The sequence below is a fragment of the Ailuropoda melanoleuca genome, chromosome X (genome assembly GCF_002007445.2).
Source record: "Ailuropoda melanoleuca isolate Jingjing chromosome X, ASM200744v2, whole genome shotgun sequence".
Classification (NCBI taxonomy): domain Eukaryota; kingdom Metazoa; phylum Chordata; class Mammalia; order Carnivora; family Ursidae; genus Ailuropoda; species Ailuropoda melanoleuca.
The window spans coordinates 97,374,728-97,392,279 of NC_048238.1; the positions used below are offsets into that span (position 1 = coordinate 97,374,728).

General features: G+C 44.3%; 1 protein-coding gene across 1 annotated transcript; it reads left to right on the forward strand.

Moving 5' to 3' along the window:
• Positions 1–3,250: 3,250 nt before the first annotated feature.
• On the forward strand, positions 3,251–17,210 carry LOC117797370 (integrator complex subunit 6-like). Its single transcript, XM_034648929.1, has 6 exons — positions 3,251–3,373; positions 11,764–11,869; positions 13,492–13,594; positions 15,885–16,241; positions 16,591–16,684; positions 17,053–17,210. Exons 3-6 carry the CDS (start codon positions 13,543–13,545, stop codon positions 17,147–17,149), a joined length of 600 nt encoding a protein of 199 aa, XP_034504820.1. The 5' UTR covers positions 3,251–3,373; positions 11,764–11,869; positions 13,492–13,542; the 3' UTR covers positions 17,150–17,210.
• The last annotated feature ends 342 nt before the right edge of the window (positions 17,211–17,552 follow it).

A 17,552-nucleotide genomic window follows, 5' to 3' on the forward strand; every position in this document is an offset into this window, starting at 1 on the left:
GGGAGGGAGAGGGGCAGAGGAAGAGAGAAAGAATCTTAAGCAGGCTCCACGCCCAGCAAAAGCCCACTGCGGGGCTCGATCTCACGACCCCGAGATCATACCCTGAGCTGAAACCAAGAGTCAGACGCTTCACCGACTGAGCTACCCAGGCGCCCCTCCTCTGCCTTTAATATCCTGCATCTTAAGTTAGCCCACATTAACACGTTCTATGTTAGTAGCTCAGGGGATGAGAGGGGATGAACCCCAAAAAGATCTGGTGGGGCACCTGGGTGGTGTTAAGCATCTGCCTTCAGTTCAGGTCATGATCTCAGGGTCCTGGGATCCAGCCCTGCGTCAGGCTCCCTGCTCAGCGGGGAGTCTGCCTCTCCCTCTGCCTCTCCCCCCCAGCTCGTGCTCTCTCTCTCTCAAATAAATAAAATCTTTTAAAAAAGTAAAAAAAAAATTTGGTTGCTATGTATGTAAACTTATTCATATCAAAATAAGGAGGTAACACTCATAATTATTACAGTCCTTGATTCTGCAAATGGCTGCATGGTCACTTCTCTCATTACCCATTCCACATTCCCTCAGCCTTCAGCAAACACCTTGCTTGGTGGTGGTCCTCTTTGCATTGGGGTGACCCAAACCTTTACTCCTGGCTCACGGGCATAGCAGTCCTGAATGAATTAGCTTGGTGTAGTTCCATTGACCATAGGAAGTGGACGTGGGAGGACTGACGTGGGAATATCTCTTGCATTGCACACAGCACCTGCTTACTCCCCTCCTGACCAAGGGTCCCTGAATCAATCAAACCCCACACTTGACTTGGTTAAAGATCCAAAAACTCGTGTATGAAGGGTGGGTTCTTAAGGAAGGACCCCTTTAAACCAGCTTCTGTTATTATCTTTCTCCCATGCATACCCAAATGGGCCTGCAACCCTTTGCTAGGGTGACTGTCCATTGGGGACGAGACCTAATCAGATTGGTCCCTGATTATAGGATCCCGGCTCCTAACCAGCACTCCTGTGAGGCCACGGGGCTTTGCATGAGCACGTGGCCCCAACCCATGGCTCTGACTCCTGCTGCCTTAACTTCTTTCTCTTGCTTGGAAGGACTCTAAGATGTTCCCCAGGACCTTTGCCCTCTGGCATTCTCCCATCCTTATTTTTTTTTAAAGATTTTATTTATTTATTTGACAGAGAGAGAGACCGCCAGCGAGAGAGGGAACACAAGCAGGGGGAGTGGGAGAGGAAGAAGCACTCCCAGAGGAGCAGGGAGCCCGATGCGGGGCTCAATCCCAGGACCCTGGGATCAGGCCCTGAGCCGAAGGCAGATGCTTAATGACTGAGCCACCTAGGCACCCCATGGCGTTCTCCCATCCTGACAGCCCAGGACAAGAGTGACTTCTCAGAGGGAACTGAGATGCCTAGTCTCTTGGCCTTTGCAGTGGGGTGAATGGGAGCGCCCAAGCCCCCTCCTGAGCCTTGGAAGCAGAGTTTCCTCCACCCGGTAGCACCAGCGCCTGGCGTGTTAAGGAAGCACGAGAAGAATTTGATGTGTCATTGCTGACTTGGAGATGGACAGAGCCACAGGAAAGAGTGGCCTCTAGAGGTGACACTGAGCCCTAGCTAACAGCCTGTCAGAAAGGCAGGCTCTGTCTGACAGCACAAAGGACTTGAATTCGGCCAACAATCCGAATGCACTTGGAAGCGCGTCCCACCCCAGATCGTCCAGATGAGAACCCCGCTTGGCTAAAATCTCGACTCTGGCCTTTCAAGCCCTGGAGCAGAGAACCAAGTCAAAACCATCCAGACTCCTGAGCTATAGGACCGTGAGAGAAGAAGGAACAAATACTGCCCCAAGCCTCGAAGTTGGGTATAATTTTTGAAGCCACGAAATTGGGGGTAATTTGTCACACAGAGTAAAAAATGAATGACTACCCTCTGGGAATGGGGATTCAGAGAGGCTCATGAGGATTTCACTAAAACCGGCTGACTAGAGAAGCAATCCATGAAGCCTGGATTAGAGATCCTTCTTCCCGATGGGCAGGCACTGACGATACTAGCTTCCTTCCAGAACAAAAAGAGAAACAGTATAAATAATGCACAGTCCGCTGCACTGGATTTTATACTTAGTATAATACGTAGCCTGTACGACGAGACCCTTCCGGGCTGGTGGAGGAAGGGCCTGTGAAAATCCACTCCAGCACACAGGCAATGAGAACACGGGCAAATCCTGTCTAAATAACTGGTTTCCAAACTGCGTAAATTCACCCAAGCCCGTGGCAAATGGAAGAGCGTTCACTCAAGAAAGATGGCTCCATCCCTGCAGGGACAGTGAGCTCTGGGCTGCTGTGACCAGCACTGTTCCCACCGCCTTCTTCTCAGCTCCCTGGTGGCCTTGAAACCAATGACCTCTTGACCACACAAGCTCTGAATACCAGCAACCTGTCGGCCACTGGAGGGGACTAAACTGGTTGGTGTCCCCCACAAATCTCTATTCCCAGACAATTGTCACTATTTAACGTGCCTGGTGACTCCCTGGAAAGCACCTCTTCTGGGGCTTGTCCGTCACTGAACAGTCCGAGAGCTCGCTCTGTGGGCACAGCCCTGTTCACCATCTTAAGGTGCCAGGCAGGACCCCTGTAGGGCCTGTTGAATAGAAGGGACGACAGTGGGCAACCTTGTTTCTGATCCCACAAGCAGTACTTCTATTTCGTCACCTAGGAATAATGTGTGCTGAAGATTTCTGTAGATTTATTTTTTATTTCTGTAGATTCATATACTTAACAAATGCTTTTAACTTTTTCTTCATGAATAGTTCTTGCTTTTTCCCTTTGATTCTTTGGGGTGATCATGTGACAGTCTTCTTTAAGTGTGTTGATAAAGTGCCTGATTATATTGCCTGTAAGCTCCAAATTCACTCTTGTCCTGCTCTGTGGGAATGTTCTGGGGCCTTTGTACCTTTCTCGTAGCTGGTGTTACTGAAGTTTGCCTCTAGGGGGCGCCAGAGTCAAGGGAAAAGTTTTGCTTCCTGGTTCTGGGCGGCCGGCACTGCGGGCTGGCGGGGGGGGGGGCGGCATGNGGGCATGAGGCTTCTCCAGCACCAGGCTCCGCACCGCACGAAGCTTCTAGGGGCGGGGGGGGGGCGGGCTGCTGCAGGACAGTGTGGTCAGCATCACCCCATGGCCCGCAGCTGCCCTTACACCTACCGTCCTGGGGCAGTAATAATAGATGAGCCTTCTGGCCAGACGCTTCCCTGTGCACACCTCTCCCCGGCCCCCTAGGGGGCGTATATCCAGCAGCCCAGAGGGCACATATCTAGAAAGTTCCACCTGAGACGCGCCACAACTTCACTGCCATCGTGTGAGTTGCTTCCAGGCTCCGGGAACAAGGTCAGGATTTTCACCGTGGGAGTGCGGATTCTTCTCCCTGGGGGGGTCTCTCTGTGCCCTGCAGGTGCCTCTCCCTCGGCTGCAGTGTTTTCCTGGGGAATCAGCCTCGGTCTGTGGAGACACGTGGCTGGATTCTGATCTCAGCACAGGGGGAGGCATTTTCGGGGCGGCTTATTTCAGCCATGCTGGAGAAAAGGTTGTTGGGGGCTGTAACAATGACCATAGACTGGGTGGCTTAAGAAACAAAGGTAGTTTATTTCTTCCAGATCTGAGACTGAAGTTCAAAACCAGGGTGCCAGCATGGACAGGTTCTGGTGAGGGGCCTCTTCTGGGTCGCAGATCGCTGACTTCTTATATCCTCACATGGCAGAAAGAGAGTCTCTGCAAAGGGCACTAATCCCACTCCCATCAGGGTAGAGCCCCCATAGTGTAATTACCGTGGAAGCGGAGCCCTTACGATGCAATTACCTGTCAACGATCCCGCCTGCAAATACCACCACACTGGGATTAGGATTGCATGTATGAATTTAGGGAGCTGGGCACAAACAGTCAGCCCATTGCAGGTGCTCTCTTTCAGTTCTGGGGACAGTAGCTGCTCCTTATAGCCCCTCTCCCTCTCTTTAGAGTTCTCCTTCCTTCTTACCAATCTCTTGTTACTCTATTCCCCCCTGTTATAGTTAATAAGTCCTTATATTAAACATTTACTGTTCAAATTACCCTGTGGTTTCTCTCTACTGATTGGATGCACTTTGAAACAGAGCCGGTGGTGTGGGTAGGATGGTCCCCAAGGTACGCCCCCTTAGGATGAGATTTTGGGGTTGGTTTGGTTGGGCCTTTGGGCTTGAGGGCAGTGCTCCGCTTCTGGCCAGTGGTAAATGGGATAAAAGTAATCCGTGGTGTGCTGTGACGTCACAATTTGTCAAACTGTCACAAAGGTTGATGGTGATAAAGTGCCAACTGAGGCACAAGGGGAACCAGTGTATCAATCTGGTTCCAGAAATGCAGGAGAGTTCCACTTACGTCAAATTCTCACAAACACATGGTCATAGTCTGTCTGCAAGTTTAGCCATTCTGGTGGGTGTTTAATGGCACCTCACTGGGGCTTTAATTTATGTTCTCTGCTAATTAAGGAGTTATACAGATGTTCAGTGGCCATTTGGGGTTGTTCTTAGGAAGTAACTTTTCAGGCATTTTGTCCATCTTTTTGGGGGTTGCCTTTTTCTTGCCAAGTTGTAGGAGCTCTGAACTCAAATCCTTTGTCGGATGTATATATTACAAATATATAATATATCTTCTATGAGTCTTTGGTTTACTTTTTCACTCTCTTAATGGTGTCTTTTGATGAAAAGAAGTTCTTCATGAAGTCCAATTAATCAATCTTAGATTTATTTTTGTACCCTGGTTAAAAATCTTTGTTTACCCCAAAGTCATGAAGATGACGTCCCAAGTTTTCTTCTAGATTTCTGATGAATCTGAAATAAATTTTTTGTGTATGGAATCTTGTAAAGATCAAGGTTCATTTTCCCCCTATGATTTTCTAGTGGACATATAAAGAGATTCTCAGGGCGCCTGGGTGGTTCAGTTGGTTACGTGTCCAACTCTTGATTTTGGTTCAGGTCATGATCTCAGGGTCGTGAGATTGAGCCCCTTGTTGGGCTCTGTGCAGGGCATGGAGCCTGCTTAAGATTCTCTCTGTTCCTCTCCCTCTGCTCCCTCCCATATTCTCTTTTGCTTTCTAAAAACAAAGAAAAAAAAAGGATTCTCATTTCCACACAGATATGCAGTTCTGTTTTTCTGCGAATTTGTCTATTTTGCCTATGTTCTCAAAGTTAATGTAAAGTTCACAGTATTTACCATCCCCTCTTAAAAAATCTTTGCTGGATCCATAGTCATATTTCCCTTTTTATTCCTAGTATTATTTATTGGTAGATTGTCTTTCTCTTGATCAACCTCATTAAAGGCTTGTCTGTGTTTTTGTTGTTTTTAAAGGACAAACTTTGGATTTTGCTGATTTTCTTTATTGCAATTTCTTTTTCTATTTCATTAATTTCTGTTCTCTCTTTAGTAGCTCCTTCTTTCTATTTTCTTTGGGTTTATTTTACCTTTCTTCTTCCAACTTCTAACATTGGACACAGATTACTGATTGTCAGGCTTTTTTTCCCCCTTTTTTAATTTTTATTTTTTAAAAAAGATTTTATTTATTTATTTGAGAAAGAGAGAGAGCACACAAGCAGGGGGAAGGGCAGAGGGACAGGGAGAAGCAGACCCCCTGCTGAGCCTAAAGCCTTATGTGGGCTCGGACCCAGAACCCTGAGATGGTCACCTGAGCCAAAGGCAGACGCTTAGCCAACTGAGCCACCCAGGCGCCCTATTTTTTTTTCCTTTTTTAAAAAAAATTTTTAACAAAAGAGCATAAGAAAGGCTACACCTTTGAGGTCCACTTTCACCGCATCCAAAAAGTTTTGTTATGTAATATTTTCCTTATTCATTTCTTTTTTTTTTAAAGATTTTATTTATTTACTTGACAGAGATAGAGACAGCCAGCGAGAGAGGGAACAGAAGCAGGGGGAGTGGGGGAGGAAGAAGCAGGCTCATAGCACAGGAGCCTGATGTGGGGCTCGATCCCGGAACGCCGGGACCATGCCCTGAGCTGAAGGCAGACGCTTAACCGCTGTGCCACCCAGGCGCCCCTCCTTATTCATTTCTATGTATTGGTTTTAAAAAGTGTTTAAAAACCTCTTAAATACACTTTCCTTTTGCTCTTGACTTCTAATTTAATTTCTTTTTGCTTAGAGAGTATGGGCTGTAGGAAACTCTGTATTTGAACACTGATGAGACTGTGGCCATTTTTCTAAGTATGCGTGTGAAGAATTTATACTGATTGTTGGCCATAAATCAAACTGGTTAATTGTATTGTGAACATTTACCCATTTACTCATCTTTTTTCTGTTTGAACTAACAGTAATGTAGAGAATTGTTAAAAATCTCCCACAATGAAGGTGAATTTCCTTCAGTAGTTCTGCTTATTCTTGCTTTATGTATTTTTGAGGCTGTTTTATTAGGTTCATGCAAGTGGGCAATCGTTAACCATTTCTGGTGAACTAAAATCTGATTATTTTATAGCGGCTTTTGCACTGTAATAATGCATTTTTAAAGTCTCTTTTATCTGATATGAATATAATGATCTCAGCTTTCTTTTGGTTAATATTTGCCTGGTATAAAAATATTTGCCTGGCATAAAATATTAATTTTTTAATCTCAATCATTCCATGTTCTCCTATTTTAAATGTTTCTCTTTTAAAGAACGTATAACTAGAATTTTTTAAAAATCCTTACTGGCAATCTTCCCTGGCAAGTGTAGTTTATTTATATTTATTATTACAGATAATATTTGGACTTGTATTTAGCAAGTTACTTTATGCTTTTTCTTTGTATTTCATTATGCTTACTTTCTCCTTTATTTTTAATTTTTTGAAGATTTTATTTATTTATTTTTCAGAGAGAGAGAGAGAGAGAGAGAGCAAGCACAAGCAGGGGGAGCAGCAGACAGAGGGAGAAGCAGGCTCCCCCCTGAGCAGGGAGCCCAATGCAGGACTCGATCCCAGGACCCCAGGATCATGACCTGAGCCAAAGGCAGGCCCTTAACCCACTGAGACACCCAGGTGTCCCACTCCCAAGTGGGAGTCCTTGGCATAGCATACCTAACTTTATAGATTAGGGGTTTATTTGTGGACTCTCGGGTTTGTCCCTCCGGCCTATATGTCAGTCCTTATGCCAGTGCCACAGTCTTGATTGCTGTAGCTTTGTAGTAAGTTTTGAAATCCGGAAATGTTTTGATATTGCATGTAATAGTCAGACCAGTTAACTACAGGGAGATTGATCTGCTAAAAACAGACAAAATTTTGTTTAGGACATTTGTTGATTATGAATCAACTAGCTCACATGTTTATTGCATGAGTGAGTTATTTTGTAATACTTCAACGTTTAGAATACCCATTTTCACTGAAACCCTTCATCTACCCTGGTACACATTTTTCTTTTTTTTCTTTTTTTAAATTTTTATTTATTTAATTTTTTTAATGATTTTTTATTATATTATGTTAGTCACCATACAGTACATTCCTGCACATTTATTTTTCTCAAGCGTAAGGGGAGGTTTGGATTAACCATCACATCCAGTGCTTCCTTTTTTTTAAAATTTACATTCAATTAATCAACATATAATGTATTATTAGTTTCAGAGGTAGATAGAGGTCAGTGATTCATCAGTCTTTTGTAACATCCAGTGCTCATTACATCATGTGCCCTCCTTAATGCCCATCACCCCGTTACCCCATCCCACACCCACCTCCCCTCCAACAACCCTCACATTGTTTCCTATGCTTAAGAGTCTCTTACGTTTTTTCTCCCTCTGTGATTTCATCTTGTTTTATTTTTTCCTCTCTTCCCCTATGATCCTCTGCTTTGTTTCTTGAATTCCACGTGTGAATGAGATCATATAATTGTCTTTCTCTGATTGACTTATTTTGCTTAGCGTAATACCTTCTAGTTCCATCCATGTCATTGCGAATGGCAAGATTTCATTTTTTGATGGCTGAGTAGTATTCCATTGTACATCTTTAAAGATTCATCAGTTGGTTGACATCTGGGCTCTTTCCATTGTTTGGCTATTATGGACATTGTTGCTATAAACATTGGGGTATAGGTGCCCCTTCGGATGACTACACTTGTATCTTTGGGGTAAATACCCAGTAGTGCAGTTGCTGGGTCATAGGGTAGCTCTATTTTCAACTTTGTGAGGAACCTCCATACTGTTTTCCAGAGTGGCTGCACCAGCCTGCATTCCCACCAACAGTGTAAGAGGGATCCCCTTTCTCTGGATCCTCTCCAACATCTGTCATTTCCTGACTTGTTAATTTCAGCCATTCTGACCTGTGTGAAGTGGTATCTCATTGTGGGTTTGATTTGTGTTTGCCTGATGTTGAGTGATGTGGAGCATTTTTTCATGTGTCTATTGGCCATTTGTATGTCTTCTTCGGAGAAATGTCTGTTCATACCTTCTGCCCATTTCTTGATTAGATTACTTGTTCTTTGGCTGTTGAGTTTGGTAAGTGCTTTACAGATTTTGGATACTAGCCCTTTATTTGATAAGATTTTTGCAAATATCTTCTCCCATTGTGTTGGTTGTCTTTTGGTTTTGTTGACTGTTTCCTTTGCTGTGCAAAAGCTTTTTATCTTTTTTATCTTGATGAAGTCCCAAAAGTTCATTTTGGCCTTTGTTTCCCTTGCCCTTGGAAATGTGCCTAGCAAGAAGTTTCTGCGGCCAAGGTCACAGAGGTTGCTGCCTGTGTTCTCCTCTAGGATTTTAACGGATTCCTGTCTCACATTGAGGTCTTTCATCTGTTTTGAGTCTATTTTTTTCATGCCCAGCTAGTATCTTTATAATCATCACTCTGAACTCTAGCTCTGACATCTTACTAATGTCCATACTGACTAGGTCCATGGCAGTTCTCCTTTTTTTTTCTTTTTTTAAGATTTTATTTATTTATTTGACACACAGAGAGAGACAGACGGCAAGATAGGGAACACAAGCAGGGGGAGTGGGAGAGGAAGAAGCAGGCTCCCAGCGGAGCACGAAGCCCGATGCAGGGCTTGATCCCAGAACGCTGGGATCACACCCTGAGCCGAAGGCAGATGCTTAATGACTGAGCCACCCAGGCGGCCCTCTTGTTCTCTTTTTTGGGGTGAGTTTGTCCATCTTGTCATTTTTCCAGGGAAAAACTGATGAACAAGAGAACAAAATACTAAAATGGCAACAACGACCCCAGAAAAATATACACTAAACAAATCAGAAAAGACTGGAAACTGAAAACAAAAATTAAAAAAGAGAATATAATCAGACAGGTGAACAGAGCAAAGCAGTACACTGGATCCTGTGTGTATTTTGGTCTGTTTGTTAGAAAACTAGATCCCAAAATTGTAAAGAAGGAAAAACTTACATGTACAAAAATGAAATTAAATACGATGAAAGGATAGAATGTAACTATACAAATGAATATTAAAAGACAAAAACAAAGAGAAGGAATATAAACAGACAGGTGAACATAGCAGAAAAATCCACTATATTCTGAGTATATATTTGGTTGAGTATTTAACAAACTCAGGTTTGTTAGAAGAAACTGCATCTCAAAATTCTAAGGAAAGAAAAACTTAACGTATATACAAAAACAAAATTAAATACATTGAAAGGATAGAATGTTAACTGTAAAGATGAAAACTAAAAAAGACTTCAACCAAAAAAAAAAAAAAGAAGAAGAAGAAAAGGAAAAAAAAAAGAGAGTATGATCAGACAGGTGAAGAGAACAGAGCCTTACACTAGATTCTGGGTGCATTTTGGTCCGTTAGAAGAAACTGCACCCCAAAGTTGTAAAGAAAGAAAATCCTATATATATAGCTGTGCGTGTGTATTATATATGTATATATATGTGTGTAGATATATATAGGTATATACATAGGTGTGTATATATAGGTATATATATGTGTATATATATACAATTATATTTAGGTATATATATACGTGTATATATATAGGTATATATAGGTGTATATATATACACACAAACATAAAATTAAATACAATGAAAAGATAGACTGTGACTGTAAAAAATGAAAATTCAAAAAGATTTTTAAAAGTTCATAAAATCAGAAATTGTAAAAGTAAAGAGAAGACAAATTAAAATTGAAAGACTAAGGAATTGTGGGGGGAAAAGCTGTGAAATATGCTATATTCCCTTAGTGCTGGGGTTTTGCAGTTCTGTATGATCGGTGAACTTGATCTTGGCTGGATGGTCTTGCTGATGTGGGGGAGGGGCCCCCTGCGCTGATTCTTCGGTGTCTTTGCCGGGGTGAATCTGCACTGCCCTTGCCCGGGCCAGCCTAAGTAAGCGGCTTCCAATTGCTCTCTGTGGCTTTTGTTCCTTGAAGGAAGGAGGGAGGTGGGGTGTCACCAGTTCTGCCACTTGTTGGGCCCCTGCTCGGACAGCGGTCTCCCTACTGTGCTGTGATTCTTGGTTTATGGCAGCCCTGAGCTGGGAGCCCACTCCTGGGCTCGCTGACTGCAGCCTGGTTCCCCACTCCGATGCTGGGGAGCCCTGCGGCACTCGGGCACCCCTAGTCTTCCTGGGACCCTGGGGATCCTAAGACCACACTGTCCCACCTCGGATTCCGCCCCGCTTCACCACCTGGGCGCCTTTTAGGCAGGGACACCCTCCAATGGAGCAGACTTCTAAAAGTTCTGATCTCGTGCTCCTCTGGTCTATCCCTATCCATAGCTAGCTTACAAAGGCTCCCTCCCCTCACGGTCTATTCCGATACATCACCTTGGATTCACTTCTCCGCACCTCCTACCTTGCAGAAAGTGGTTGCTTTTCTATTTTTAGAGTTGCAGCTCTTCTTAGATCTCTGGTTGAGTTCACAGGTGTTCTGAATGATCTGATAGCTCTCTAGCTGAATTGCTTGAACCAGACAGAAACTACGGTCTCCTACCCCCCTCTCCCCGCCATCTTCGGCTATCTCCCATACAGGGCCCTCTTCATGCTTTATCTCTTGTAATCCTTGAAACAGCTCCATGAGGTAGATACTGTTTCATGCTCATTTTATGGTAATAGTAGTTCCCCCAGGTTTAGCCAGTAGAAAAGTGGCAGAATCTAGATCTAGAAGATTCCAGAGACCGCACACCCTAACACTATCTCACACTGCCTATAGTTATGAGTTCAGCAGAGAATTCCTTATTTATATGAAAACAATTTAACTGATAGTATGCAGGATAATTTGTGTCAGTCTCTAATGCTTCTTTGCCCCATTTTGATGATATTAAGTGGGATCATCTGTCCATTAAATTGAACAGATCTTAGGCTGAACGCACCCCTGAAATTATACACCAAGTTTTGTTTGTAAGGCAACTCTCCTAGGAAGACAGTCTGTAGGTTTAATGAAATTATTCAAAGTTAAGGTCCTCAAGGCTCTCTGGACTATAAAACAATGTCATGGAAACCAGGCTTTTCCAAATGGGGACTATATATGGTCTTTTAGTTGGGGTGGTGGTATAAGGGCTATCAGCCCATTCTCTAACCTGGCTTGAGGCATAAGGGAGTTTTCTGGGTACCTCGTGGTTTTAGCCTATAGACAGTAGTGATGGTGGACGAAGTAATGACTCAGATGAGGAGGGATGATTCTAGACTCTAGAATGTGATAGAGATCCTAGAGAAGAGATTCTAAATTTTATTTAGTGCCATGGTGCACGTCGCTAACACAGTGCTTGGCCATGTCCTCCCTAGAGGATCATACATTTGAGCTGTATAGCATCAATTTCTTTCCCGCTGACTTCCCAGTTTCCCATCAGAGTGTTCTGCTCGCACAAATAATCAACTATGAGAAACATCTGAAGACAACAGCTTCTCCCTCTCAAGAGACTGATTCACGACAACCTAAAAGAAGGTAAGATAACTATGACTACTTCTGCTCAAATTGTGGAATTTTTGGTATAATTCTGTTCCCCTTCGAAGGATGAATGTTTAAGTCATAGGCTTTACTTCAATTTATTTAAAAGGTGAAATACGATACAAGTATTCCTCTGTGAACAGAAGGTGGGGGCCTCCTGACCTGAGAGTGTGTTGGTGGGACAAAAATAATAGTTGCCATTTATTAGAGTAGGAGCTGGTGTTTTAAATGATCACATTTAATGCTCACAACTGTTCTGCAGACAAGTGTTCCCATCTGCCCTTTAATAAGAGCTCAAGGCTGACAGTGGTCAAATGCCTTGTCCTGAATGACACAGCTGCTAAGAGATAGAGTCAAGATTTGAAACCACATCTTTCTGGCTCCAGAGTCTATATTCTTGCCCACTTCATCTCCCAGTAACCCCTTTGATGTTGAGATCAGAGTCTGCTTCCTCTGTTTCCATTATTCAGGTCATTAGTGCTCTACCCAGAAAATGGCTAAGTGTTCCTCTTGAAACTTGAAGTACTAGATGATGTTGCCGTGAGTGGATTGTCCTTAGGGACCTCTTAGGGGAAGATGTGTGTAGTGTCTATGAGAGAGACACACTGACTTGACCAGTGAAGCACGAAGACGAAGAGGATTGTATCTGCTCTCGTGGAAGAGATCACTGAAAGAAAGGCATAGAACATCTATTCTGTAAGAAAACGAGACTTAGACTTGTCCTACCTCACCGCAAACACCTCACTTAGAGTTCTTAATTTTTCTTAATTTTCTGTGCCTTAGTGCCCTTATTTTTAACAACAGAGATAGTAATCACACCTGACTCGGGACTGAGTTAATGTAAACATTGAGAACAGTACCTGGTGGAGAGGAAATGCTCAATGAAAACATTTTCACCCATTCTGGATTCCTCTTTTATGGGAAATGCAAATGGTTTGGGAAAAGATTTTTTTATCTCAACCGTATTCAGGTAGTGGAGGGACATATTCTTGGGTCAACCTTTGATGAAAATAGCTTTTAGCTAATTGATTACATCCTTGATTTCATGTTTGATCCACCACCAATACTGAAAAGCATTCCCTATACCCACCCAGCTCCAAGGATGACAAATTTGATTCTCCATAAAGTTTGGCACGGGGAGATTCACATTTTCAATCCATTCTACCTCTTACCATCTACGTGTATCATTTAATGGAGTGTTAATCAGTGTTTGTTAATAGGTTTGAGGCACGAAGGACAAAAAAAGGTATTTTTTTTCCTCCCCTAACAAAATGTGAAGCAATATGGTGTGTACTTCTCCAAAGAGAGAATCATGTGTGTCTAATTTTGATTGATGAGAGCCACTCATTCTTCAACGTTCTTAGCAGCCATGGATGTCCCATGTTTGGTTTTAGACCCAAACCTTGTATTTTACCTTCTCCTTATTTCACTTAGGTTAAATTAAAATTGCACTGCATTTTCTGAAAACACGGTGTGGGTTGGGTGAGTATAAATCTTTGGCTGATGATTAAAATGTACATTGATAATATAAACACATGGCTGTATGGGTATATGAAGAGTGCAGGTTTCCAATGATTGAATTTTGTCTTTGATGGAATATGTTCACTGATGTTTTTCAGCAAACAGAGAACAAAGAAGGAAATCAGTTTGCAGCAGGGCATCGAAAGAAGATGAAGTGTCCCGGAAAGCCCCGCAACCACTCACCAACTAAGAGAAGGCGGAGTACGTCACCCTGGTTAAGCAAACAGGGGGAGTGCGGGAACCCCATCTTTAGCACTCAGCCATGTCAGAGGAAGTTTTTAGTTATGTCCTTGAGGGGTGGACAGATATGAGCATGCTTGCCAGTGGGGGGGGGGCGCGCGAGTCTCTCTGCTAGGTCCCCCCATGTGGAGTGGGGTAAGGCTTAGACTAAGCAGTTCCCGAGGCAGAAAAAGCTGATGGGTTTGACAACGGGCTGAGTCTGCTCATATTCTGCCCGTCTTCACATCGTGCTCATGCTCTAACCCAGTGCAGTCTGGCTGCTTCTCACAGTATTCCAGGGAAGCTGCTAGTGCCCAGGTCACCGGTGGCTGCTACGCTTTGGTGTGAATTTCTCAGCAACACGTGATATGCTTGTTCACTCCCCACTCCGTGGAAAACTTGGGTTTTCCAGAGCCCACCTTCTCCTGGTTTCCATATCCCCTTCCTAGTGACTCCTTTTCCTTCTCCTTTTCTCGTTTTCCCCTCTTCTTTCCCACCTCTAATATTTCAGGGGCCCAAAGCTGGATGTCAGGCCCTTCTTTCTTCAGCCCACTACCTCCTTAGGCGATTCCACACGGTCTTCGGGTTTAAACAGGATTCACACTACAAGAACTTTCGGCTTTGTACCTTTAGACTACAATTTGCTCCTGAACTTCAGTCTCCAACCAGTGTCTACTACGTATTTAAATGCAACTCGTTCTACGTGAACTTCTGACCCTCCCCCACTCCGAAAATGCTCTACTTTCAGCCTTCTCGATCTCAGCTAATAATACCATTCATTGGTGGAACATTCCCCAGTGGTTCAGGCCAAAACTCTTAGACTCACTCATGAGTCCTCTTGTTAATTCTTCCATTCTTCTCTCACTTCCATCCCTTAGCAAGTCCAGGGAACCTGACACCCAACAGAATTCCCACAGCGCCCCCTTGTCTCCATCCCTCGAGTCTGTGCTGCCACCATCTGTCCCCAAGCTGCTACAGCAGCTTCTCATCTGATTTCCCTGTTTCCCATTTTTTTTTTAAGATTTTATTTATTCATTTGACAGAGAGAGAGAGAGAGAGAGAGCGCACAAGCAGGGGAGTGGCAGGCAGAGGGAAAAGCAGGCTCCGACGTGGGGCTTGATCCCAGGACACTGGGATCATGACGTGAGCCAAAGGCAGACGCTTCACCAACTGAGTCACCCAGGCGCCTCCCCTGCTTCCCGTGCTTGGCCCTGTCTAACCCATTCACTGCCCTGCGGCCAGAGTGACCCTGCCTGCACAGAAACCAGATCATGTCACGTCCATCCCGAAACCCGTCATCAACCCCCCCAGCAGTCAGAACAGAGTCTGAGCTCCCGACCCTGGTCTCCATGCCCTGCACAACTTGGCCCTGCCATCGTCTCCTGCCATCACGGTTCCTCTCTGTGTCCTTCTAGCTCTCTCTGCCTCTGTCCTCTTCTCCACGGCCCTGGCTTGTCCCCTCCTAGGGGCCCCGTGCGGCCCTCCCGGCAGCTGGAACTCCTCCTGTGCGTGTGCACAGGCCGCCTCTGTCTCCTGCTCCCGGCTCTGCCCAGGGGTCACCTCCTCAGAGGGCCCTGCCTGACCACACGGTCGTGGAAGCTTCCTCTCCTGCTCTCGCTCACATCCCTACTTCCTTCCTTCCTAACACAAAGTCAAACTGTGTTAACGCCTTTGCCTTTTTTACACATACCGTCCGACTTCCCCCATGAGGATGTAAGTTCCATAAGGGTAGGGATTGTGTCTGTCTGTCTGTCTGTCTGTCTGGTTCCTTGCCGATCTCCCAGCATCTGGCAAGGTGCCCAGCACAGAGGAGGCTGAGCATATGAAGTAGAGGTGTTGGACTTGGAGTCGAAGGAAATTCACCTTTCTGAGACAGAAAAGACAAATGACGAAGATCATAAACTGGCATTTTTGGTGATGGAGTGCCAAAGTCAGACATTTTGACATCAAGTGAGATGTTCAGCTCTTGACCTTGTAAAGGGCATCAAGGAGACAGTAAATCACGAGTGCCAGGGTTCTGTGGATGCTTATTTATTAGCTGTACTGTCCAACTCCATTTCAGTGTGTATTCATAGTTCCAGGAGAGAAAAAGTGGTTTATTGGGTGATCTTTACAGAGCCCTATTTGTGGGATCTGACATTTCCGCTTGGTACACACTCCCGCTTTTATGAAATAAGTAATGTTTTCAAAACCTGCAGAGCACAGAGACGTCCCTGGGAGGGTGACAAAGTGGGACCTACCTCACAGCTCAATCGCTTCATTTTGATTCCAGGTGCCACTGTCACTCACGATGTCCGTGACAAGAAGATAGAAAATCATCCGACCCCACCTGATGGCTTCTTGCCAAAAGCCGTGGCACCAGAAGTTATGCATAGGGCAGGAGCTGGGGCTTCCCCCAACCAACTGGGGTCTCCCACTGATGACTTCGCTCAAGGGGGCCTGATTCCCAAGGCTGGTAGTAATTCACTTGGAGGAACCAAAACCTGCAGTGCCGCTGACCCGAAAGTTCCAGCAATGTCCTCACCAGGAGCAGTGCCAAATACACCACAGATAAGCCCTGCTATGGCGAAGAAAATCAACGATGATATCAAATATCAGTTAATGAAGGAAGTTCGGAAGTTTGGACGCAGTAAGTAGTCAAAGAATGGCTCTGAATAAAACCACGGGAAGTCTCCCTCATTCCATGATTTAGAATAGCTTCAACCCACCTCTTGAGCTCATCCTTTGGCCGAATTGGGTTTTTACATAATTTAGATGATTTCTCTTGAATTGGTCTCACAATTCCCAACACACCTCTTAAAAGTGTACGCTTTGCTTGGTTAGTATTTGTAATAGTTTCCTTAGTAAGCATTCAAAACACAAACCCTACGTAAGCCTCTAGCCCATGAGCAATGATTATTGAGCGAGTGGATGCACTAAGACAGTTCTAGACCATCTTCATGTTTTTTAAAATACTGAATTTTAAAAACTATTTTCAGAGTATGAGAGGATTTTCACTTTGCTCGAAGAAGTGCAAGGACCACTTGCAGTCAAGAAACAATTTGTTGAATTTACCATCAAGGAAGCCGCAAGGTGGGTGGAAAAAAATAACTTTCTTCTTTCTTCCTTTCTCTCTTTCTTTCTCTCTTTCTCTCTCTCTTTCTTTCTTTCTACAGTTGTGTCCAATGCTGAACAGGGTCACAAACATGCTCTTTTCCCTAGGCATTTTGGTGGATATTATCCTAGCCTAACCCATTCTTCCAAGCCCATGAAATGTCCATGCTCGCCATAGCCTGGGGTGGGCATGGGCCCTCAATTGACACTCTGGGCATTTTTCCAAGAAGATGCATTTTTCTATTCCCATAGAGACTGTAAGCTCTATTGGGTACCCGCTACTGTCTCTTACACATCATAGATGCTTTAGAGAGCTTCTGGTTACTTATATTTGTCTTTACCTTCAGGTTTAAAAGAGGAGTCTTAATTCAGCAACTTGAGAAGGTACTAGAAAAAATAGAATCCTGCCGTCTCAAGAAAGTTAATCACCAGAAAAGCAAATAATTGTGTTCTCGCAAAGACCAGTGAGAAGCAAGGATGAATTTTCTATGCTGTACGATGGAATGAGATATCGCTGAAGCCCTCCTAAAATGTTGTAGTCGAGAAAATTGTTGTCAAGAAAAGGCTAAGAAAAAAGCAGCGGAGCCTTTTAATTGTATGGTTTGCTGTCAGTAAAAGCTGGGCTGTAGCCCTAAGAATTTTCTGTGAAAGTAGTTTGTTGTTTGTCTCTCTGTTTGTTGTCTTACCTGAGGAGGGGGATGTTATTAACTTACCAAACTGAATGATATTACCGTCCTGTAGCAGGTCACGTGGTTGTAGCTGGACTTTATAACCGCTTCCTTTCACTGCCCACCTCTTATTCCTTTTTGCCCTGAGACAGCGCCTCAGCTGGTCATGGTGCTTTGCC